This window comes from Ursus arctos, unplaced genomic scaffold (assembly GCF_023065955.2).
Source record: "Ursus arctos isolate Adak ecotype North America unplaced genomic scaffold, UrsArc2.0 scaffold_9, whole genome shotgun sequence".
Lineage (NCBI taxonomy): Eukaryota > Metazoa > Chordata > Mammalia > Carnivora > Ursidae > Ursus > Ursus arctos.
In genome coordinates, this window is record NW_026623111.1 from 64,475,627 (window position 1) to 64,500,433 (window position 24,807).

Below are 24,807 nucleotides of genomic sequence, written 5' to 3' on the forward strand. Positions count from 1 at the left end.
CTTGTTTAGTAAAATCTTTTATTTTGTTTATGTGCCAAGTGCAACACAAAATTCATATGCCAGAAAATTTAATAATATGAAAGCAAGGAGAAACTAAGCAGGACCATTTAGCAAAACGAAGGGAAAACATTCATTTAAAATCAATCAAAATTCCATCTTTTTTACCCCATCGATTGTGATTAAAGAGATCTATCATATTTCAGCTGCAAAACGCAGAGGAGGACTCAAGCTGAAGAGGTGTCTGCTAACTTTAGTTGCTTCGATAAGAGCTTTTCACCTACAAAGGACACACAAAGAATAGGTTTGAATTTTCTTAATCTATGTTTTTATTTTCAATAGACTTTAAATTTTCGAATCATTGTAGGTTTACAGAAAAATGGCAAAGATAGTACAGAGAGTTCCCATACACCCTGCACCAATTTCCCTCAGTTAACATCTTACTAAGCCAGGTTTATTATAACTAATGAACCAATGTTGATAACATTACTAATCAAGGCATATACTTTAGCTAGATTTCTCAGGTTTCCCTAATGTCTTTTTTCCACTCCAGGATCCCATCCAGGATAGCACACTACATTTCGTCGTCATGTTTCCATAGGCTCCTCCACACTGGGGTTCCTTCTCAGACTTCCCTTATTTGTGATGACCTTGACAGTTTTGACGACTACTGGTCAGGTGTTTGGCAGAATACCTGTCACTGATGAGGTTCACTTTGGTCACCTGGCTGAAGTTGTGTTGTCAGGTTTCTCCACTCTTAAGTTACTCTTTATTTCCCCTTTTCATACTATACTCTTGGAAAGGAAGTCATTGTACAAACCCACTCTTAAGGGGTGGGCAGTCATATTCCATCTCCTTGAGGGAGGAATCCATACATACACTGTTTGGAATTCTTCTGTACTTCTGGAAGATGTGTCTCTTCTCCCCCATTTATTTATTTATTTGTTTATTTGTTTCATCATGTATTTATATAAATATGGACTCCCAGATATTTTATTTTGGTTATAAGCTTTTCTAAAAATTTCATTTATGATCTAATACTACTTTACTTTGTACTCCAAGTGTTCCAGGGTTCACAATTGGGAGCTTTTTCTGTTGGTCCCTATGTCCCTTTCTTTCAGCCTATTTATTTTTTAAAATCTATTTATTTGAGAGAGAGCCAGAGAGCGAGAACACCAGCATGGGGTGGGGGGGGGTACTGAGGGAGAGAGAAGAGCATGGGCTGGATCCCAGGACCCTGAGATCATGACCTGAGCTGAAGTCAGATGTTTAACCGACTGAGCCACCCAGGCGCCCTCAACCTATTTTTAACATAAATCATGTTATTCTTTGATCCTTGTCTCTTGATTCTCCCATTTCAGGTATTTGTATATCTAAAGTTTCACTGTCGACGAATAATGTGGGGTTCAAGGTGAAGCGCCAGAGTTGGGATCACCACGGTATTTTACTTCTCACCAATGCAAAGATTCAGTAAGATAATTTCTCCGAGGTTAAAAAAATAATAAGTTCACATGTCGGGATTCATTATGTATGTGTGGGTATATATTTTATCCAACCAGTCTCATGTATTTATTTAAATAAACAGCATTGAACTGGTCTAACTCTTCATCTTTGCTTCTGACCTCATCCTGTCCGGTCTGAGCTATACACCACTCTCGGATTAATTCTTCTGAAGTACAGCTCTATGTTACTCCCTTACACAGAGCCAACTATAACTCCCCATTGCTTACCAAATGAAAGGCCAAATCATTAGCCTGATTTCATTATATTGCGTGCCATGGCCCCAACCCCTGAAGTCTTTCTTTTCTCGTTATTTTCCTACTATATGTTCCTGCCAAGTTGGAGGAACCTAAGCTCGTAAAGTTGTTTTTCCTTTTTTCTGCTTCTATAGTTTCACTCATGTTGTTGCTGATTAGAAGCAATACACTTTTCTATCATTAAAGTCACATCTCGTGTCCGAGATCTTATGTTTGCCCCATCTGGTCCATTTCCATCCTCGTCTGCCCCGCTGCGTGTCCTGGGAGGCTGACCAGCAGACGACAGCAACACTTGCCTGCCCTCTGCCAACCAGCGGGTTCAGACAGTGGGAAGCCTAGAAGGACCTGGGAAAGTGAGATCAGGGTACTTTTCCTCTTGCCTCCTTTCTGTGAGCTTGCCCCAGGCTGCTCCTGTCCTACTACTGAGAGGTTACCATTCCTTTCAGGGCAGCCTTCTCCTTCTCAGAGCGCACCCCTTTGGGATTCTGGTAACTGCTCGCTCTTCCCCTCCCTGAGGCCCAGGGGTGGGGAGGCTGCTCCGGACCATCCCACACCGGTGTGGTAAGTAGTCTTCATTAAATCTTCATATCATTACAGTTTGAGTGCCATCCATTTCCTGTTGTGACCTTGATAGTCACTTCCTCTTTAGAGTAAGAAACCACTCCTTTCAAGAAACTTTCATTTACACGTCTCACAGAATGTGATCTGTTCTTCCTCTGAACATTAGGTAGTACTTGGTCTATTAGTCAAACCTCTCATTTTATTTAAAGGCTGTCTAATCTTACTATACTTCTAGAGTATAAAGTTTCTAAAGACAAGAGGGTCAGCTTATTAATTTTTGTTCCCCACAGCATAGGACTTTGTCCTGCATAGGACTAGGTACTTGATTCATTATTTGCTAAATAAATGACATTTTAAAATATATCCTCCCCGAGTTATATTCATTATCCTATACAGAGTTCTCACTCACTTGAGAAAGGAAGTGACATAGTACAAAGAATGGAAAAATTAGTGCTTCCTTCCCATGCTAAGGGTGAATTCTATAGGAGACTGACAAAATCATGTTTATTTCTCCTTAATAGCTAATTCTGAGAATACTGTAAAAATTAGTTGGAAATGATTTGATTGATTTTTATAAGTTCAGATTCTATATAACATTTCCAAATATTATTTGCTATATCCACCACTTTCAGAGTTCACTTTTTTCAATAGAATTTTCCTGTTTAATCTCCCCTCATTCCTGATAGATGTTTTATGCTGCAATCAAGTCAAATATTACCTAACACGTAATTTTCATGTGCTCTACTACTCTATAGCTCTTTGCCAATTTCTTTTGTTGATTTGATTGTCTTAGTAGGGGGCATGTTTTCTACTTCTTTGTATCTCACCACAGTCTGGCATTTTACAAGTGGTAAGTGCCTCATTAATGGATAAAGAGAATTCTGAGAAGTCTAGAAAAGTCACCATCCCTTTATTTATGGAAATATGGTTTCAAATTATAAAGCTATTGTTGTAGACTGAACGTCTGCGCCCCCTGCAAAACTCATGTTGAATCCCTAACCCCCACTGTGAGGGTATAAGGAGGTAGAGCCTTTGGGAGATAATTAGGTTTGAAATAAGGTCATGAAGATGAGCCCCCCACAATGGGATTACTGTCTTCATAAGAAGAGAGACCCGAGCTTCCTCTCTACCATTTGAAGACACAGTGAAAAGGTAGCCATCTGTAATCTAGGATGAGAGCCCTCACAGGAACTGAATTGGCCCACACCTTGATCTTGGCTTTCCCAGCCTTCCTAACAGTGAGAAATAAATTCTTATTGTGTAAGCCACCCGGACTATGGTAAATTGTTATGGCGACCCAAATAATGTAATGCAGTTATCGTCCTCATAAGAAGAAACCAAAATCAATCTTTATGTTAAAATAACCTTTGAGAGACTTAAGGAATTGTTATTATTGAATTATTACTCAAAATAACACATAATTTACAAAGCTCTTATTATATTTCAAACAAAACTCAGATTCTGGGACCTACCATAGTTTTTTTAGAAAGTACGCATGGCTCTCCTTCTGTTGATGTCTCTCTTGATTTGGCAAAGGGAACATTGAGGACAGCAAAGGGTCACCATATAGTCATCACAAATGGATCCCTGTTTGAAAATATAAAAGAAATAGAAATTTAAAACCCACCTGTTTGGAAATTAAGACTTATGAATTTTTAGACACTTTGAAGAGAAGCAGAAGGAACTGATCCTTTGAATTCAGAGTTTAAATGGATACATTTAGGAAAATGTTAATTGATTTTTCCATATAACTTCTCTTTTAATGACATCAAATGTTTTCCTATACTTTGTAATATTGTCTATAGAAGATATCAATCAAACCAGCTGTCAGTAGGAGGGAAAAACAGCGTTTCAGAGAGTAAAACCTCAAAATTCTTTTCTCCCACACCCTTCCCCATCTCAGGAAGATATAAGAGGATATCTCCACCACAACGAGGGAGGAAACCAAGAAAGAGGAAGATGTGGGATGTAAGAACCAGGAACCTAACCCAGGAGAGAAGCTAATGGAATCTCCAGGGTGATGGTGAAGATCCCAGGGTGAGAGAGTTGAGCACCACAAATGAACAATTATTTCCAAGGGTAGTTGTGGTTCAGGGAGAGATTTCATTGAGAAGATAAAAATGATAGAATGTCTGATGTGTTGAGTATGCTGGAAAGAGAGTTAGAAAACTGGGAGAGTTTGGGGGTTAAAGTAAGTGGAAAACAACCCATAAGTAAGTGGAAAATTACTAATGAAAACGCCAAGAATTATTAAGACCAGGAAAAATAAAGCTCAGCAGAAAAGGCAATCATAGTTCACTGCATGACTCAACTCTGAAGAGCAAACATAGGTTCGTAATGTAAGTAGCAAATATGGATTTAATCCAAATTACATACACCTATATTGGAAGGAGTGGGGCGGGGAGAGGGTGCATGTTTGTGGCGGGGAAGGAAAAGAAAACAGAACTAAATTTTCATCTTTTATAGGAGTTCTATAGACAATGCCCCAAACAGAAAACTCGAAAAGTAGCAACGCAAGTCTATGATTTGGAGAGACGGCGGAAAATCCCTACAGACCTCTGGGGAGGAGCGGTAGGAGAGGGAAGTTTTGTTTCTTAACAATAGTTAGACAATCTAAAATTAAGCTATGTGCTTGCAAAGCTTTGGCAAATAAATTAAAGCTTCACTAGAAAACAAGAATGGGGTTATTGAGTGGGGCAGAAATTTTGAGCAAGTTTTTGGAAATAGGGAGCAGATGGAATTACACTGACAGAGAAAGTAAAACAGAGTTAGGCAAGCTGAAACCTAACAAGGTCACGGGCAGGGCATTTGTAAATCCCGAACTCAAAAACCTGGAAGTCAGAAAGGAGGAAGAACAGGCTAGGGAGTGGAAGGCAGGCGGTTCAATGAAGCCCAGAGCAGCGGGGCCAGCCCCGCGCTGCCAGCCGTGGCTTTGCCCCAGAATAGAGCAGGCAGGTAAATTTAACAGAGGACCGTGGTGTGGGCTTTGGGGCCCTAGGAGAGGAGAGGGGTGAGGGAAGTGGGGGCAGTTCTTCACCTATCTTCTAAGAGATCAGACTCCCTAAGATTTAATACAGACACACTGAAAAAAAGAATAAAGGGGTAAGAAAGGGGTAAAAGTAAAGACATTTTGGCATAGCAGAGACATCTGAATTCCTCTCACTCATGAGATAGCCAAATTGTTTTATGTTTGGTATTCACTGATTGATTGATTGATTGATTGATTGATTTGACACAGAGAGAGAGAGGGAAAGAGCACAAGCATGGGGAGGGGCAGAGGGAGAGGGAGAAGCAGACTCCCTGCTAAGCAGGGAGCCCCAAGCGGGACTGGACCCCAGGACCCTGAGATCATGACCTGAGCTGAAGGCAGCCTCTTAACCGACTGAGCCACCCAGGTGTCCCCCCACCGCCGTCCCGACCCCTGGTCTTATTTTTAACTTCTTTTCTTCTTCTTGCTGCATAGGTCTTCCCTGATTGTTTTTATTTCCTAGAGATGTCCCACAACAAATTTTTATCCAGTTAGTGATGACCCTTCATTTTTCACCCACGACTTAAAATTCTATTCATCTTGAGATTCATCCAGGTTTTTGTGTTTTTCAGTAATTCCTTCCCTTTTACTACTGAGTAGGATTCCAGTATACGGATATATCACACTTTGTTTTCCATTCACCTCCTGGGGGCTGTTTGGATTGTTTTTAGTTTGGGGCTGTTACAAGCAAAACCGCTCTGAACGTTTGATAAAGTCTTCGTATGGATATATATATTTTTGGATAAATACCTAAGAGTGGAATGGCTGGGTCAAATGGTAGGTGTGTTCAACTTTTTAAGAAACTGCATTTTACATTCCCACCAGCATTGCATGAGAGTTTCGGTTCCTCCATATCTGTCAACACTTGGTGCGGTTTAGTCTGATTAATTTTAGCCATTCCATAGTTGTATAGTGGTATCTTATTGTGGTTTTCATTTGCATTTCTCTAATGATGACTAATGATGTTAAACATCTTTTTATGCGCTTATTTGCTATCAAAATATTTTCTTTTTCCCCTAATTTAATTTATTGTGTTAAGAACACTTAACAACTTGGATGGATCTCAAAATAATTATACTGAGTAAAAGAAGCAAGATAAAAGAGTGCAGACTGGACAAGTCTAGTATATAAAACTGCAGGAAATGTGAATTACAGTGACAGAAGACATTGGTAATCAGTTGGGAAGGTGGGGAGGAGAAAGAGGGAAGAATTACACTTGGGTGCGAGTAACCTTTTGGAGGTGATGAATTTGTTCACTACCTTGACCGTGCGGATGGTTTCATGGGTATATATCACGGGTATATAAACTTACCAAATTAGACACTTTAAATACATACTGCTTATTGTAAGTCAGTTATACAGCAATAAGGTTGTTTTTTAAAAATGGAAAAAATTATGTTTATCAACGTCATGCAGAATAAGGTCTTTAGAAAGCCTTATTTCTTCCTCTTCCCCCTTGTCTTCCAAATTTTATTAAAACCAAGTAAAGTTTTACTTTCAGACTGTTACTCATTTCTCAAATTCCTGAAAGGCATTTAGAAAAACTGACTATGGGCTAAACTTTTTAAAAAACTTGATAACTTTCGTGTTAAACAATATACCACAATTTATTTGTTTATTTGTCAGAGAAAGAGAACAAGAGAGCGAGAGCGACAGCACAAGCAGGGGGAGCGGCAGGCACAGAGAGAAGCAGACTCCTTGCTGAGCAAGGAGCCTGATGCTGAACTTGATCCCCAGGACCCTGGGATCATGACCCGAACCCAAGGCAGACGCCTAACCAACTGGGCCACCCAGGTGTCCCAATATAGCACAACTAAATAAAGAGCCCCCACAAATCAATAAGAAAAGATAGACAACCCAGTAAAACAAAGAACAAAGGATATGTATGGATAATTTAGAGAAGCCATGCAAAGGGACAGAATAATTTTAAAGTTATTTGATCTTAACTAACAAAACTTAAACTAAAATGACCATCAAATATCATTTTGCCTCTCTGATTGGCAGCATAAAAAAATATTACCCAATATGGGGCACACATATAATATTAATGGATTATAAATCGATACAATCCTTTTGGAGGGGTATTTGATGGTACCTTTCAAATTTTGAATGTGCATACTCCGTGACCTGTCAGTCTAATCTTGGGCAGTATTGTAAAAAGTACCAGTGCATATACAGAATTACATGTCCTAACAGCTATTTAATCTACAATACTATTAACCTTTCATCAGTAAGGAAGTGATTAAGTAAATTATCTATGTGGTGGAATACCATGAACACATTAAGAAGGATCTGTATTACAGACATAAAAGGGGTCTACCAAATATTACATGAAAAAAAAAACCAAGTTGCAGTAAAGTATGACCCCATTTTAAAAGACAAACACAAATCAAAATAAAGGAGCTCTGCAAGCCTTAAGCCCCATCTGTCTACATCCATAGCTCCAGCTCCAGCTCCTCTCTGTCTGTATACCTTACAGGTATAGGAAAAACCTGGAAGAGCGCACACCAAATTATTAATAAAGTTTATTGCTGAGTAGTGGAATTGTGTGTAAAGGGGTTAGATTTTCACTTTTTACTTTCCATAACTCTGTGTTTGAATTTGTCATAAAATTAGGTATATAGCATGTACTATTTTTATAATTAAAGAACCAAGAAATATTTTTAAATGAAAAAATAAAATAATTTCAATGGAATAAAGTAAATTCCTAAAATATTCTTCCTATTCATTGGTTCCCCGTGATGTTAATTTTCTGTGTCAACTTGGCTAGGCCATGGTACCCTTATATTCTAGATGTTTCTAAGAAGACTTTTTAGATGAGAGTAACATTTAAATCAGTGGATCCTGAGTGAAGTAGATTCTCCTCTGTAATATGGATAGGCTTCATCCAATCCATTGAAGGTCTTAACAGAAAAAGATTGACCTCCCCAGAGCAAGAAAGAAATTCTGCCAGCAGGCTGCCTTCAGACTCAAGCTGCAACTCTTCCCAGCCTGCCAGCCTACTCTGCTTTCCTGGACTTGCCAACCCTCACAATCACAGGAACCTATTCCTGCAAGTCTGTCTCTTTATGTAGATCTGTATTTACCTATGTCTGCATCATGGATGTCTCCTTTCAGTTGTGTTTCCCTCGAGTCCTGAACCACACACCCTCCTTTGACATAAAGTGCAGCCTGTGGTGGAATGGAGTGTGCCTTCATGGAGAGGCAGAGTGGAACACTGACAACTTCTTGTGTGTATCCTTGCACGAGTTACTCCACCCCTTAAAACTTTAAAGTCCTCATCTGTAAAATGGGGACCTACTCACTTTATAGGGATGGTGTGAGGATTCGGTGAGGTGTCCTCTGTCATATACTTGGGGCATCGTAGGTTCTGAATAATCTCCGTCCGTTGTATGATATACAGTGCAAATGTGATGTTGCTTATGTTCTAAGGTCTTGAACAGAAACTAGGAGCAGGTCACCTAGCCAAAGCGCTCTATTGCGACAGCAACTGAACACAAGGTTGCACCTGCTGGGATACATCCACCAAGCAAATTCGGGTGATGGACACCATCGAATGGCCTACAGGTTTATAATGATGATTTTGAATGTGGGGGCACGTCTGAATGATACAGTGTTGTAAGAGACTCACAGGGATGCCGTATCGGGTCCGGTAGAGGGTCCTCATTGCGACGGATGTCCCACACAGACAGCATTCATTCATGTCAGCTGCAACTTGACATGCGAGGCACATGAAACAGAATGTGCCACACAGACCTGGACACATGAAAACAGAGGCACGAGTTATTCTGTTCCTGTCACCTTTGTAAGTTAGTTTGCTTTCACGGATGGCAGTCCCCATCATGGACCTTTGCCACATGTCCTGCTGCCAAGTCCATCCTCGATGCTTTTGCTCGGCATTGCGTCGGCTTCTCCCTGCTCCCCACCCAGTCATTTCAGGACTCACCACCCGTTGGCGAGCACACATCTTTTCTGTAGTCCTGCCTTCACTCACCAACTGAATGACTCGCTGAAAACTAGCCATGTTCCAGAGATTGTCCTCAGAACTGATTGCCTCTGTCTGGAGTCTAAGAGGGCAGTCAGATAACAATATGAAGATTTCCCAACGGAAACCTACTCAAGATGTGAAGGGGTCACCCACCGAAATAAGGCCTCAAAAGGCTCTGGGAAGGACATGCTGCTTGATCGGAATTCTGAAAGATGAGTAGAATTTGGCAGGTAGATAAAAGGAGAATAGCCTTTTTGAGATCACTTGGCATGTCTTGGCAATGACTGGTGTTCGTTCAGTATGGCTGGATGGGATGAGGATAAAGCTGGAGGATGAGGCAGGCTGGGGACTGGATGATGACATGTGAGTGCATGGATTTGGTCATGAAAAGTCATGAGGAACCACTGAAATATTTTAAGAAGAGAGAATGATTTGGTCAGGGCTGCAATTAAGAAGTCCTGTCATGAAGCAATTAAGCTTTTATTAGAACTTGTAATTCACTTATTTAAGTGACAATACAAGGGGCTGGAGGATTAAACTATTCATCCTTGGTGGGTTTTAATAATGTAGTCAGTCTTAGTATTACTATGATTTGCAGATGTTGAACTAATGTCTTGAGATGTGTAAGTCATCACCCCAGGTCATTCAGGAAGACAATGAGAGCAAATGAACAAACCCATCGTTCCATTCTCTAGGTAATTTTTTCTCTCTGTGCTTTTTAATGTACAGTTGACCTTTGGACAATGTGAGGGTTTGGGAGCACTGACTCCCTGTGCTGTCAAAAAATCTGTGTGTCACTTTTGATTCCCCCCAAACTTACGTACTAATAGCCTACTATTGACCGGAAGCCTTACCAATTACATAAACAGTTGACTAATACATATTTTGTATGTTATATGTATCATAGACTGTATTCTTACAATAAAGTATGCTAGAGAAAAGAAAATGTTAAGAAAAGCACAAGAAAGAGAAGATATTTTTATAGTGCTGGACTGTAAAGAAATCTGCATATAAGCAGACCAGCGCAGGTCAAACCTATGTTGCTCAAGGGTCAACTTGATTCCAAATTTCAATTTCACTGGTAAGTTAAAGGTTAATGTGTGTTTTTTTTTTCCTTGTCTCACAACACTCCGTAGACTTGAAACAGGCAAATAAACCTCAAAGCAAATTTTTTTTGTAGGCACGTTTGTTCGTTTCTTGATTGGTGTTGAGAACTAAGCTCTTTGGTCCTCTCTGACACCCCCATCCCACTTTCGAACTTACTTTCCTCAACTTTACTTGGAGAGATCTCACAAAAAGGAAACAACACAGGGTCAGAGATTCTTTTCCTGATGAGAAGCTGACTGCCTTTAGAATTCTTTATTCCCAGGTGTATAAAAACCTAAACGTATACATTTAAATAGTTCTTTGCTGAGCTCACGCTGAAACCATGGGTGAACACTACGCCTTGTGTACTGGGCACAATGTAACTCTCAAGTAATGAGTTTATATATAACAAGAACAGTCTTCTTCCTTTTCCTTTTTTTTAAAAAATCAAATTAAACTGGAAATATCTCTTTTATTTTAATGTATGGTCTATTTATAATCATTAGACCAGACCCACTCATTGTAAGAATCATCAGCTTCGTTACTATCATCTTAACTCCAGAACTTGTTTTTAGAAGTAAGGCTACTGATTGATGTGCTAGAGAAAAAGTAACTATAATCGTCATAAACCTTTTTTCTTCACTTTCCATTCATTGCCTGACATGCCAGGTGTAATAGGCCAGGAACCTTGACTGCACCATGAGGGAGGAATGAGGGAAGGCTTTGGCCTCCGTTGGCCATGACGGGGGCATTTCCCGGCACTTACAGACTCCGCAGTCGCTGAAGCAATCACACATGCCTGTCTGCCAGTTGGAGGTTTGGGGCATGGGACCGCATCCAGGCTGAGTCACAATCACCACTGGCGACTGAGCTTGCATTTTCGAGGCAGGGTCTTCAAAATGGCAGTGGTCTGAAAAGGAAACAGTTGGTGTAAGTAGACTCAAGGTCGCTCATGAGTCTCAAGGTCGTTTTGAGGCATTTTGCTTCATGGGCAAGTGAGACAATTTAGATTAAGTTGCTTGCTGATCTTCGAAGAACATAATTTCTAGCTCTACTCCCTGAGGACAGAGGTTCCTGGGGGAAGGAATTCACTGAATTGGTCAAAGGAACAATCACTTCTCTTGGAGTAAGCGAGCAACACTGGGTTATTGGTACTGTTTTGAGACAGGTACCTAGTATCCACCCAAGACAGGGGAACGAATGACCAACTTGTTAGCTGTCAGCTGTAGTGAACTGCAGAAAACAGGCTTCTCTAAAGTTTCACCATCCTAAGCTTCTGTGCACACATACCTTTCCCCTTTTCCTCCTTTTATAAGTTCCTTTATGTTTTCGATTTCTGATTAGCAGTTGTGAAACAAAAAACAAAAAACAAAAACAAAAAAAAATACCTCCCCTGCTTTCTGTTTACCCACAGAATAGTCTGCTTCACTTCTGCACACCAGAATTGGTAGTTTTTCCCACACCAAGCAATTCTGCAATACCAGCTGAGTGACCTACAATCCAACTCAATTCTGCCACTTGTTTACAGGAGATGGCATCAGATCCCACAGGTTAAGAGCTCAGCCCCACAAGACTTCTCCTACTTCTCCGCTTCAGACTCCAATTACAAGCCCAGGTCGTACCTGTACTTCTGATTTACCAGCTATAGACTGAAGGTTCCCATGACCCCTCCTTGGGTTCAATTAATTAGTTAGAGTGGCTCACAGAACTCCAGAAAATGGTTTAACAGTTCAGTTACTAGATTATTGCTATTTTACAAAGGAAATCGAAGGATCCAAATGAACAGATGAAGAGATACATAAGTTCAGAACATGTGGAATTTGGGGTTGCCACCCTGCTGGCTCCCTAACCCCAAAGCTCCCTGACCCCCATCCTTTTGGTGCCTTATTGCATCAGGCATCATTGATTAAACCACTGGCCATTGGTAACTAAATCCAATCTTCAGCCCCCTCTTGCCTCCCTGGAAGTCTGGGAGGTGGGGGCTGAATGTTCCAACCCCCTAATCACAAGGTTGGTTCCCCTGGCAACGATCCCCGTCCTCAAGGGCTTTCCAAAAGTCACTTCTTTAGCATAAACTCCTCAGTAGTTGAGAGGGGCTTGGTACAAATAAGAGAACACCTTCGTCACTCTTACCAGTTAAGAGATTCCAAAGATTATAGAAACTCTGTGCCATGAACAGGGATGGAAACCATATATATATTTCTTTTTATACATCACAGCAGTCCTCTCCAATCTTTTTGTATCTAAGTTGGTTCTTTTTTTTTTTTTAAGATTCTATTTATTTATTTGACAGAGAGAGAGACAGCCAGCGAGAGAGGGAACACAAGCAGGGGGACTGGGAGAGGAAGAAGCAGGCTCCCAGCGGAGCAGGGAGCCCGATGCGGAGCTCGATCCCAGGACCCGGGATCACGCCCTGAGCCGAAGGCAGACGCTTAACGACTGAGCCACCCAGGCGCCCCTCCAAGTTTGTTCTTCACTTCAAATTTACCTGGAGTCTGTGTCCCCCTCTCAGTACTGCTTGGGAGCCCTTTGACACATGTTGGGGCAAGTCCTGATAGTATGTCTCAGCAAAGTGTATTATGAAGTCCGTTTTGTGAGGTTAATCCTAATTTCTATCATGAGAGGCAGTGTGGGGTCATAGAACATGGGTTAGATTTGGAATGAGAGTATCTTTGCTCAAATCCTGGTTTCTTACACTCTGTGATGTTGGACTAGTCACTTACCAGTCTAGTCATTTAAATTTCCATTTATTAGTCTGTAACATGAAAGTGGTTTCTGACCTAACCACCTCACATGCTTATAGAGAGTATTAAATGAAGTAAAGTCTGGGGATAAGTTTAATGAACGATAAAGAATCAGATAAATATAAGGGAGAATGGCTATCATGTTCAAAAGTGTAACAAGGAAATTTGATGAATTCCATATACATTTGTTGGCACCCAAGTTTTGCTGGTGGGAATACAACCATTTTGGAAGGAACTTTGACAATACGTAACAACTACATATGTACCTACCATTTGATCCAGTAATCCCACTTCCAGAAATGATCCTGAAGATATATCTCCAACAATGTAAAAATACATATGCCTGAGGTTATTCATAGCAGCATTGTTGGTTTTTGCAAAATATTGTAAATAATCCAAGTGCTTATACATGGGAGAGTGGTTGAAGAAACTATGGCACTGTTAGAAACAAGACAACAGGCCTAAAATGGAGTCACTTATGCTAATCCCCATGTTACCACACTAAGACTGAGTTTCAGCCCTCCCAGAAATGGAATCTTAAACCAATCAGGCACGAATTGCCGAATCTTCATTTGTTAGGTAATCTGCCTGATAGACCCCTGCCAGCCCCTAAAGAAAAGTGACCTTTCCATAGCCATTTATTTGCTTTTTTGTCTAGTATAATTGCCTTGTTCCTGCTCCCTTCTGTCTGTAAAAGTCTTTCATTTCGTACAGCTCCTCAGAACTCTTTTCTGTCTGTTAGATTGGAGGCTACCTGATGCAGAAGCATTGAGGACAGCCAATAGGGTCTTCAAATTTTACTCAGTTGAATTTTGTTTTTTAATAGTACATCATAAAACAGAGCATTATGCAGCTATCAAAAAGAATGAGGATAATCTCTATAAACTGATATAGAATGATTTCCAGGATATAGTAAGTGAAAAAAGCCGTGCACAAAAGACTATGTGTGTCTGACATTCTCTCTGTGAGAATAAAGGGATACAAGAAAACATACATATACAATAAGAATTACAGAAGGAATAAACCAGAAATGAATAAAAGTGTTATGTTCAGAGGAAATGGGGTGAAAAGAATAGGAAAATGAGCATGGAATGGTAGGGGTGGGCTGACACCTCAAGTGTACCTTTTTGTATGGCTTTTCCTCTAAATCATGCTAATACGTCACACAGGAAGTCAACACACAAATGCACAATTAAAGTCAACTTTAGGAACCCCATAGGCAATATAAATAGTGACAAATTAACCTAGTTGTATTACAATTAATATTAGAAACACACTGAAGGGAGAGAGGAAGAAAAAGGTACCATAATAACTTCAGAAAGCAGTGTTTTGACTGTGTAATGTAAGGCTAAAGTCAAAAGAACAAATATTACACCCTAGGTAGTAAACTTGTTTTTCACAAGAGTATGGGTTAGCAATTCTGAAACTTCTTTATATATATACATGCTAGGCTTGAACAAATAAATATATTGTGGATAATGAGACTGAGGTTTTTTTACTGAGAAAGAGATTACAAATAAGGAAAGGAGGAGGGCTGGTATGAATCCTGTGCTGTTGGACTGGAATCAGAGGTACAAACTCATGATTATTTACACACACACACACAGAGATAGATATGTGTGTATACATAAATATATTTCCTAGCTCCGCCCATTGAGAAGACCTAGAAGCAACAAGAGCCCAGTATCACTGAATATACCTTGTGCCCAAATCTTGGTCTTGAAATGCCATTTTCCAATAAAAGTGAGCTGCAGTTCATTGGAGAAATGGCTGATTCCAGGGCTGGGGCAGGGAAAGTATAAGAGAAGCCTGGAGCCTCTTGTTCCAGGACCAAAAGGTCAAAAAGGCTCAAAAATAGATTAGAGACAGGACTTCAGAACCCATCTGATGGCTCTCGCAGTGACCAAACCAGGACAATTTGAGCAACAAAATAATGTTAATAATAGGTTATAATTCATAAACCAATGTAACCTATCCATAATTCCATACTGATATAAATAAAAGAACAACTTTTAAAATGAGGGGGAAGGTATATGCTTTTTTATGCTAGAATTTCCATTAATGAATGTAGAGGGAATGATGGAGATACAAGATCATCCTTTGGCAAACATCACAGTGATGATAGTTTTTTTATTTTAAGATTTTATTGATATATTTTGAGGAGGGAGGGTCAGAGGCAGAGAGAGAGAATCTCAAGCAGACGCCACGCTGAGCATGGAGCCCGATGCAGGGCTTGATCTCACAACCCTAATATCATGACCCAAGCCAAAATCAAGAGTAGGACGCTCAACTGACTGAGCCACACAGGTGCCATCGCAGTGATAGCTGTTGAAGGCAAGGCTCATAGATGGATGCTTGTGTGTTTATTTATTATCATGCACTGAAGGACACAAATCACTTCTCTGTTATTTTACCAAAAATACATGCTCAGAATCCACTCATAAGTAAGTATTAGACAAACACAAAGGGAGGGAGATTCTACAATATATCTGGCCAGTAAAAAGTGTCAAGATCATGAGAGACACATAAAAGCAGAGGTAATATTCAAGATGGAAGGAGCCTAAGGAGACACGGTGACCAAAAGCAATTTGGGATCCTGAATTGAATCCTGGAACACAAAAGGAGCAGTCAATGCTCGCCAACCGGAGACCATGAAGAACACAACTGTAGTTGAGCAAGTCAGGTTATCACGTGTTAGAGCAAGGGAGAAGGCACACCATGGGATGTGGGGAGTTTCAGTAGCAGGGTATTAGAAAGCACTTTTCAGTTGGGTAGATTGGAGGAGGATAAAGAAACGGTGATGGGTAGTAAGGAGGGCATGTATTGCATGGTGCACTGGGTGTTATACGCAACTAATGAATCATCGAGCCTTACATCGGAAACCGGGGATGTACTGTATGGTGACTAACATAATATAATGAAAAATCATTAAAAAAAAAAAAAGAAAGAAAGAAACGGAGGCGGTCCAGAAAGTGGAATACGATTCTATGATTGGGTCTATTAATAGTGCCTATCTGCAGGGGGCGCTGAGGAGTGCAAGGTTAATCCCGCGAGAGGTGTAGCGGCAGCACTCACTCGTATGAGTTGGGAAAGGACGCTGTTTGGTATGTTGCAGCTTGGATAATGTTTAAAGTTAGTATATGTCCAAATAGGATTATGGAGTGCGAGTGTTTTTATCTTGATCCATCACGGTCATAGACTAGCCTTATCTGACGTCGATGCTCTGTGAAATTCTTTATGTGTAAGAGAAGAACTTCAGGACCTAGTGTGAGTGACAACATGGATGGAGCTTGAGGGTAGTGCGCTCAGTGAAATAAGTCAGGCAGAGAAAGACAAGTACTGTATGATCTCCCTTGTATGTGGGGTCTAAAACCAACCAACCAACCAACCAACCAACCAACCAACCAACCAAACCAACCTCACAGATACAGAGAAGAGATTGGGGTTTGCAGAGTGGGTGGGACATGGGAGAAATGGGTGAAGGTGGTCAAAAGGTACAAACTTTCAGCTACAAAATAAGTAAGTACTGGGGATGTATTGTACTGCATGGTGATTATAGTCAATACTACCGTACTGTATATTTGAAAGTTGTTAAGAGAATAAATCTTAAAAGTTCTCATCAAACAAATTTGTAACGTGTGGTGATATGTTCATTAGGCTTATTGTGGTGAACATTTCACAATATATACAAATTTTAAATCACTGAAATGTTGTACACCTGAAACTAATATAATGTTAGATGTTAATTATATCTCCAAAAAGAGAAAGAAAGAAAGAAAGAAAGAAAGAAAGAAAGAAAGAAAGAAAGAAAGAAAGAAAGAAAGAAAGAAAGAAAGAAGGAAAGAAAGAAACCCAGGGTGAGAGCCAGGTCAGCATGTAACCATACCAACACCACACTGGCAAGACCAGGCTAGCTCCTGGGTGCTAAGGACTGCTCTTCTCTTCCCCGGGACATTAGTGGGACAGCTAGTAAAATCTGAGTAAGATTAGTTGATAGTTTATCAACATTAATTTCCTGGTTTCAATATTTACACTATGGTTATGTAATTTACATTAAGAATCAGGAAAGCTGGGTGAAGGGTACACAGGGACGCTGTGTACTTTAAAAAAATAGCTTTATTGAGATAATATTTTATGTGCTGTAGATTTCACTCATTTAAAATGTATACTTGAGCAATTTTGGTATATCCATAGTTGCACAGCCATCACCATAATCTAATTTTAGAATGTTTTTACCATACACCCCTTAAAAATACCCGTATCTATTGGCAGTCATTCCCTACATCCCCTCACCTTCCCCAGCTCCAAATAGTCTCTAATCTGTCTCTACTGGTTTGGTTTTCTAGACATTTCGCATAAATGGAATCATATAGAAGTCCTCCTCATCTGTGGCTTCGGTTACCCACAGTCAACCGAGGTCTGGAAGCAGAGTATCTTCCTTCTGACAAATGGTCAAGTTGCCTAGTGTTGTCACCTAGAGCTGGCACTGTAGCCTAGAGCTGTCAAAATGCCAACGTCATTCACCTCACTTTATCTCATCACGTAGGCATTTTTATCATCTCAAGAAGGGTGAGTAGATATAATAATATTTTGAGAGACCATATTCACATAACTTTTATTATGGTATATCATCATAATTTTTCTTTTTATTATTATTGTTGTTAATCTTTTACTATGCCTAATTTGTAAATTAAACTTTATGATAGGTATGTATGTAAAAGAAAAAAACATAACATATATAGGGTTTGGTACTATCTGCAGTTTCAGGCATCCACTGGAGTTCTTAAAACATGTCCCTGGGGATATAGAAGATTGTGTGTAGTCTTTTGTGACAGACTTCCTTCAATTAGCATGTTTTCAAGGTTCATCTCTGTTCTAGTATGTATCAGTACTTTTTACTGCTGACAAATATTCCATTATGTGGATATACCATTTTGTGTTTATCCATTCATTAGTTGATGGGCATTTAGGTTGGTTGTACTTTTTGATTCTTAACGAATAAGGCTCTGGTTACTATTTGTGTACAGGCTTTTATGTGGACATTTATTTTCATTTCTCCTGGATATATACCTAGTAGCTGAATTTGTGGATCAAAATGGTAACCCTACATTGAGTATGTTGGAAGCTAGAGATGCTCACTGCTGTACCGCCAACACCACGTGTAGCATTTCAAACTGCTTTCCAAAATGACCGCATTTTGTGGGAGGGTTCTAATTACCGCATATCCTGGTCAACATTTGTTATTATCTGTGTGGTATTTTTGGAGCATTTTTCATAAATCTAAAATTATTAAAAAATAAAACAAAACATAAAAAAGAACATGGGAAGAGGGGAGCCCCATAGGATTTAGAGTGAAAAATACAAAACCATCTGTTACAGATGCTGTAAAAATATACTCTCAAATTCAAGTAATGCATAATGTAAATATAGGCATTATAAAAAGTTTAAATCCCCCCCCTTAGGAACTATTCTAAAGAATTTCTCTTTTTTGTATAAAATACCATAAACTACATCCAGAGAAGTTGAAACTTATTTTAAATTTACTAGGTTTGCCTTTTTTTTTTTTTTTTTTTTTTAAGATTAAGACAGAGCACGAGCAAGGGGAGTGGTCGGCAGAGGGAGAAGCAGGCTCCCCGTGGAACAGGGAGCCGGATGGGGACTCCATGCCAGGACCCCGGGATCATGCCCTGAGCCGAAGGCAGGCGCTTAAACGACAGAGCCACCCAGGCGTCCCAGGTTTGCCTTTTTATAAAGATACATTAACGTGGTTTTTGGTTTTGATGTTTACTTTCTTTAAAAAATTTACCATAACGGCCTTTTTACTGTTGTTTGACGAAGGAGAGGCTAACCATCGTGGACGTCAAAGAAAACAACGTGAAGGAGTGTGTAGAGGTGAGCACAAAATCAGTGGGGGCAGCTCATTCCGGGCGTGCCTCGTTTGTGGGTGTCTACGTCGGGAGGAGGTATCTAACTTGAGGTGATGAAATTTAGGGAACTTGCACCTGGCTGTGTTCGGCTCCCTCCCAGGGAGGAGGTCAAAGCGGTCGAGGGAGAGCAAGTCGGTGTCAGGCAGAACCAAGCTGCCAAACCCTCCCTGCCCCCAGCGGCCTCTGATTTTCCTTTTAGGGCAGAAGGCCCACCTGCTCCCAGTTGCGGCCCACGGGTGAGGGGGCCTTCCCGGGTGCGCGGGTAGGAGGGCTTCAGCACTGCCGCCTGGACGGTGCGGTGGGCTTCTCACGTGGTCTGACCCCTCGCCAGCAAGAATGGTGACTGCCAGCGGCTTCCACCGGGTACCCACATTCTCCCTCCCGCTATCGTTGGCCACGTACCCGACTGTGTCCCCTGCCGGGACCAGACCCGGGGTGCCTCGGAATTCTCCAGGGCAACCCTCACGCAGCCCAGGGGAGGGTCGGCCGAAATCGGGGGCCGGCCGCTCCAGGCGTCTGCCCCACGGGGCCGCGGGAGGGCCCGCGGGGAGCGTCCGCGAGGCTGGGACCCTCTGCTCCCTCCGGCTGGACGCCGGGCGCTGGCCGCGGCGGGACGCACCCGCGGAAGGGCGCGCGGCGGGGAGGGCGCGCCAGCAGGAGACAGCGGCCCGGCCCTCGCGGAGCTGAAGGACCCACCGTCGGGAGCGAGGGAGCCGGGGGCTGGGGCAGGTCCGCGAGCGGTTCCCCGCGCTGGCAGCCCGCCGCTCCCCTCCTCCGCCCCAGCCCCCCAGTCTCATCAGGCATTCACATAAATTTAGCGACGTTCTCATCAGCTGCTGTGGGCTGACCGGCGTACTTCTGATAGGGAAGTAAGACAGAAACCAGCACATCTCACTGATTTTAACACCTATTAGGTGCGCCTAGATTCTACTTTTGGTGCACATGCCCAGTTTTTATCTTTTTTTTTTTTTTGAAGATTTTATTTATTAGAGAGAGAGTGAGAGAGAGAGAGAGAGAGCGAGCGAGCGCACAAGCAGGGAGGGCAGCAGGCAGAGGGAGAAGCAGCCTCCGCATTGAGCAGGAAGCCCAAAGCCGGAATCGACCCCAGGACCCTGGGATCATGACCTGAGCGGAAGGCAGTCGCCTAAAGGTCTGAGCCACCCAGGCACCCTCAGTTTTTTATCTTAATCGGCAGCAATCACAGCTCTCTGAGCAAATTCGTTCTGTCAATCTCATGAAAAAGGAAGTAAAGGAATTATGATTTCCTTTTTGTTGCTCACCCCTTTCACAATAATTAGCTTGACTTTGGGAAAAGAAAGCCTCCAGTCTGGAATGGCAGCTCCACGAGGGCAGGGAGTCTGTGGGCTATGTTCGCTGACGTAGCTCGGAAGTTTAGTACAGGGCCTGGCACACAGTAGGTGTCCACTAAACTTTCCACTACCGCGTTCTCGTATTCCCATCTTGCTGAGGCAATGCATGAGGCCAGTCGGAGATGGTGTACATCGGACAGCCGCTAGCGCCCACTTAGGCGAGGGCCCTTCTTCACAGGACCGTTTTAGACTACCAGAGTCCTAGGACCCAGGTTTTCTCTGTATCCCAACGATAGAAGCCATATTTTTGGGTGATAGCCTCCTACATTTAGGGCCTGGAAAGAAGGGGCATTTTGCAGGAAATACTAAACAAATTCATGTTTTCTTTTGCATTTCCTTTTAACAATAAAATATTAGAAAAAAATATGAAAGACTGTACAACAAAGTGTTGGCTGGCTATCTCTGGGTTGATTTTTTTTTTTACTTTTATTTTTATAAATTCGTATACTGTCTAAACAATTACAATCAACACATTTCTTTTATAGTCAACACAGGAAATATGCATTTTGGAAACAAAAAATCCACAATGAGTAAAAAAAAAAATTGTAAAGGGGTTATGCTGATTATCCTAAACTGTTTCTATTTTTTTTTCTTTAGCCCCAAGCCAATGCCTGGCACACAATTGGCATTCCATAAATACCAGCTTAGTGAATGAATATTTCCATAATCTCTCTCAGAGGAAAAACATGTTCATGTAACTAGCTTATCTTTCTTCATTTTTTTTTTAAAGATTTTATTTATTTATTCGACAGAGATAGAGACAGCCAGCGAGAGAGGGAACACAAGCAGGGGGAGTGGGAGAGGAAGAAGCAGGCTCATAGCGGAGGAGCCTGATGTGGGGCTCGATCCCATAACGCCGGGATCACGCCCTGAGCCGAAGGCAGATGCTTAACCGCTGTGCCACCCAGGCGCCCCATTTCTTCATTTTTTTTAAAAAAGAAATATATATTTTTAAAGACTATTAATTTGAGAGAGCGAGGGAGCGTGAGTGGGGGGAGGGGCAGAGTGAGAGGGAGAGAGAGACTCTAAGGCGGGCTCCATGCCCAGCACAGAGCTGGATGGGGTCTTGATCTCAAGACCCTGAGATCATGATCTGAGCAGAAATCAAAAGTTGGTGGTTTAACTCACTGAGCCACCCAGGTGCCCCTTGCTTATCTTTCAAGAAGTCTGCACTGTGATTTTAAATATAAGAACAATTAGAAGATTTCAGAATAAAAACTTGTCTGCAGTTAAAGAATTGTCCTTTCCTTCACCTGACTGTCTTCACTCAGTATATGCTATATGTATTTGTGAATTCAAACTGGCTGCTGTTAGCCTTGAAAGCAGCGGGAGGCACGTTCTCCGAGTGCCTTTGAAGCCCAATCCCTATATTCCTTCCATAGCAAGCAGCTTCATCCAAAATATTCCTACGCTGATGCCGATTCATTTGTACAAAATTTTACTTTCTCAGTTTACTGACCTGAACAGTCTTCAGCCCAACAGTCAAAGTTTTAGGTTTCTGTTTCTTTCACTACTGTTGACTTCCTCTTTTGAATATGGAAATTGTGGGGACCCAGGTGCTTCCGTGGACTTTTTAGCGCAGATAACTGAGCAGAGAGGGCGGGCCCCAAGAGAGTTCTCATGTTATTGGAAGGAAGTTCATCTCTACTGAAGCTTACCTGCAGGAATGGGGAAGGCTGCTCTGCTCAGCACCCCAAGAAGAGCAGTGCTGGAGGCAACCAGTGTCCCAGACTTTCATCTGACCAATTTAGCTTATTTGGAAAAGGGTTTTGTAAACTCCCACATGAGATTTCTTACTCCAGGAAATACCTCTTTGATAGTTATGAAACTGAGAGGAGAAAGCAAATTCACTCATATGCAGCTCTGTGGTTTAAATATCATTTCAAAATTCTAGAGAACTTCAAGTTGCAACAAAATCTAAAATGGTAACAAATGCATAATGTCCAGGGAACTACAAATCCCTCTGCTTCAGCCTTTAAGTATCCAACAGTTTTTAAGCCCAGGTATTCAAGGTAGGAGAGCAACAGTGTTTGGGGGTGTGGGGAGCCAGTGGTGATAACAGAAGACAAGTTTCCTGAAATCTCTGTAGTGCCAGTAAAGATGCTAAGAATTTCTGAGACCTGATCTACAAGCCTGTCTCCCAACGTCAGTGGTCCTCAATGCTTACTTTGCTTAAAAACTACTTGGAGGGGCGCCTTCGGCTCAGGGCATGATCCGGCGTTATGGGATCGAGCCCCACATCAGGCTCCTCCGCTATGAGCCTGCTTCTTCCTCTCCCACTCCCCCTGCTTGTGTTCCCTCTCTCGCTGGCTGTCTCTATCTCTGTCAAATAAATAAATAAAATCTTAAAAAAAAAAACTACTTGGAGAGCTTTTTACGAGGTAGAATCCTGGCATTATCCTCCAAAATTGGTATTTAGATGGGCGGGGCTGGGATCCAGCAATCTGTGCGAGCGCGTCCAGGCTGCTGCTCCTACGCCAGAAGGTGCTGCTGCGTCAAGTAGAGAAAGGTCGCCCTTTTGTGCAGACGCAGCTTGGTGAGAATTAGAAACACCGCACCCTTTTCTCCGGGCAGATACAGCCTTAGCCAGCGCCTCTGGCTTGCCTGAGGAGCACAGGCTGAACAGCTCCGCTCCTTCCTTTGCTGGCTGCCCGTGCAGGACCCTGGCATCCCAGGACATCCCCGTGCGGGTGGCTTTGCAGAGCACACTTTGTCAGCCGTGGCCCTGGGCTTTTTCTCTTCTGTTACAAACACTGCAAATCCAGTCCACTTCAGCAAACATTCGTGGGGCAGCCAATGCAAGTAAAAGCGTTGTGTTCGATTTGGTAGGGACTGAGGAGATGTCTGTAGTTCCCTCTCGACGGCCAGCATCTCTGCCTATCACTAAGTGACCACACAGCTATTTTGTTTTGTGCCATCTTTGATCCCGCAGGAGCAGAGAGTGATGGTAAATTCCACTCAGGAAAAAGGAAAAAAAAAAGGAGGCAGGAGGAACTGAAATGGGAATCTTGGTGCACAGGTTTTGAAGAGAGACTGCAACTCTTTTCTTTAAAAGGTTCCTTTCATGGAATGTTCCCAACCCTAGGAAACCTTGCAGAATTTGGCTTGCATTTTAAACATCCTAATTTCACCAATCAGTCTTAGTTACAACTAACCCTACACCTGTCTCCCCTGCCTTGGAACACCACAGTCTTGAGAAGAACAGCCCATCATCTTATTAATATTTACCAATAGTATTAATATATTACATTAATATTAACCAATCTAGGTACTAAATATATTGCCTAGAGTTTCCTCTTCTTTCTAGTGTTTACTGATGCTAAATTTTGATTTTTTTCACTTTTTTAAAAAAGGTTTTATTTTTAGGGAATCTCTACACCCAATGTGAGGCTTGAGCTCACAACCCGAGATCCAATAGTCCCATGCTCCCCTGACTGAGCCAGCCAGGCACTCCGATTTTTTTCACTTTTATTGAAACATTTTCATTTCATTATCTCCCATCTCCTAAGTTATCAAATGTAAAAATGTAAAGATAGGTGAGAAGGGTAACATCTCTATGCATGTACATGAAGCAGCAGAATTTAATTTTGAAGCACTCTAGTCTGCTTTCTTACTTTCATACTGAAAATTCAAAGATTTTCATGATTCATTAGCTAAATCCAAAAAATTCTGTTTCCTATTTCTGATATTTTACATGGATAGATCAAGTAAAATATTTTCAAAGCACAAAGAAATTAGGTCAGCACAAAAAAACATGCATATGTATTAATACAAGGAATGAAATTACTGATCAAGTTAGTAAACATAATACCTGATGTGTGTTTTCTGCTGGAAACAGTAGTTGATAAAGATTCAAGGCTACACTATGAAAAGCATGGCACCTAACACATGCTTGGCACATACTTGTTGAATTTGACTATATTTAAAGTAATTAGATAAAAAAACATTGGTCTTTCAGCTGAAAATAAGGAAATAAAATACTTAAAAAAGAACCCCCCCCCCAGTGCTAAGATAAGCTTTTAAAGAATTGCTTAATTTCAAAGTACTTACAGTTAAGAAATAGATTCCGAGCAGGAAGTGTTTTGTGGCTTGGAAGAGTATCTCACTAGAAGAGAAAGATATGTGAAAACAGAAGTAAGTGTGTTTCACTTGCAGACGTAGTACAAAGACCAGATTCAGAGGTTTTTATTGGCTAGTATAATTCTGCAGCAAGGTGTGTTCTTGTTATCTTGAATGACATGGATAGAACTAGAGGGTATTATGGTAAGCGAAATAAGTCAGAGAAAGACAAATACCATAGGATTTCACTCATGTGTGGAATTTAAGAAACGAAACAGATGAACATAGGG

The 24,807-nt window shown here is 41.4% G+C and overlaps 1 protein-coding gene across 1 annotated transcript; it reads right to left on the reverse strand.

Annotated features, from left to right (window-relative positions):
* Positions 1-3: 3 nt before the first annotated feature.
* LOC113263203 (placenta-specific gene 8 protein) lies at positions 4-24,601 on the reverse strand. Its single transcript, XM_026509836.4, has 5 exons — positions 24,509-24,601; positions 11,184-11,327; positions 8,975-9,099; positions 3,788-3,902; positions 4-277 (listed from the first exon to the last, which is right to left on the reverse strand). Exons 2-4 carry the CDS (start codon positions 11,293-11,295, stop codon positions 3,798-3,800), a joined length of 342 nt encoding a protein of 113 aa, XP_026365621.1. The 5' UTR covers positions 11,296-11,327; positions 24,509-24,601; the 3' UTR covers positions 4-277; positions 3,788-3,797.
* Positions 24,602-24,807: the final 206 nt, after the last annotated feature.